The sequence below is a fragment of the Lottia gigantea genome, assembly GCF_000327385.1.
Source record: "Lottia gigantea unplaced genomic scaffold LOTGIsca_13395, whole genome shotgun sequence".
Taxonomy (NCBI): domain Eukaryota; kingdom Metazoa; phylum Mollusca; class Gastropoda; family Lottiidae; genus Lottia; species Lottia gigantea.
Genome location: NW_008707501.1, coordinates 8 through 1,182, shown reverse-complemented (window position 1 = coordinate 1,182; position 1,175 = coordinate 8). Strand labels below are relative to the sequence as shown.

Sequence of the window (1,175 nt, the reverse complement as noted above, 5' to 3'; positions counted from 1 at the left end):
TTTCATTACAGGTTGATAAAACCAGTAGGGTGTAAAACTCAATGCTTTTTCAATTTCATTACAGGTTGATAAAACCAGTAGGGTGTAAAACTCAATGCTTTGTCAATTTCATTACAGGTTGATAAAACCAGTAGGGTGTAAAACTCAATGCTTTTTCAATTTCATTACAGGTTGATAAAACCAGTAGGGTGCAAAACCCAATGCTTTTTCAATTTCATTACAGGTTGATAAAACCAGTAGGGTGTAAAACTCAATGCTTTTTTAATTTCATTACAGGTTGATAAAACCAGTAGGGTGTAAAACTCAATGCTTTTTCAATTTCATTACAGGTTGATAAAACCAGTAGGGTGCAAAACCCAATGCTTTTTCAATTTCATTACAGGTTGATAAAACCAGTAGGGTGTAAAACTCAATGCTTTTTTAATTTCATTACAGGTTGATAAAACCAGTAGGGTGTAAAACTCAATGCTTTTTTAATTTCATTACAGGTTGATAAAACCAGTAGGGTGTAAAACTCAATGCTTTTTCAATTTCATTACAGGTTGATAAAGAACAGTTTGATAAAGTGATGAAGTATATCAATATAGGACAGAAGGAAGGAGCCAAGATGACAACTGGAGGAAAACGTGTGGGTGATAAGGGATATTTTATTGAACCAACCATATTTAAAGATGTAGGAGAAAACATGAAGATTCAACAAGAAGAGGTCAGTTATATAGAGTGTAAGGTAGTGTTAGTTGTATCAGCGGCCCTGCAGAACATCACTGCCAAAAAATGAGCAGGGAAATGAAGCAAGAGCTGGGGTGTTCTGGGAGCAGGTTCCCCATGAAAGAGTTTGAAAATTGCATTTCATGTGGTTGGAAAGAGTATTATTTCAAGAACGCAATACATACCTCAACAATAAATATCAGTCAGGCGCATTAATTTTCACCAATTTAAGATACTCTGTGAAATATAGAAAAGATATATATAGAAATAGTGAGGTAAAATTCCTAGTTTGAAGTATTTCTAAAGGAATTTTGTGATATGCGTACATTTCTAGTACTTCTTCTGAACACTATTTACATATATTCAGGTTGTAAATCAACCCCCCAAACTGGCACACCTGTCCCTTTAAAGTATTAGTATCAGACTAATGCTGATAATGAGAGTGGTTAACTAAATTTTGGGGGAAT

At 34.2% G+C, this 1,175-nt stretch overlaps 1 protein-coding gene across 1 annotated transcript; it reads left to right on the top strand.

Annotated features, from left to right (window-relative positions):
- Positions 1–538: 538 nt before the first annotated feature.
- On the top strand, positions 539–778 carry LOTGIDRAFT_148850 (hypothetical protein; the record flags this gene model as incomplete). Its single annotated transcript, XM_009049328.1, has 1 exon — positions 539–778. A coding segment is annotated over one exon (240 nt), but the record flags the coding sequence as incomplete, so codon positions are not given.
- Positions 779–1,175: the final 397 nt, after the last annotated feature.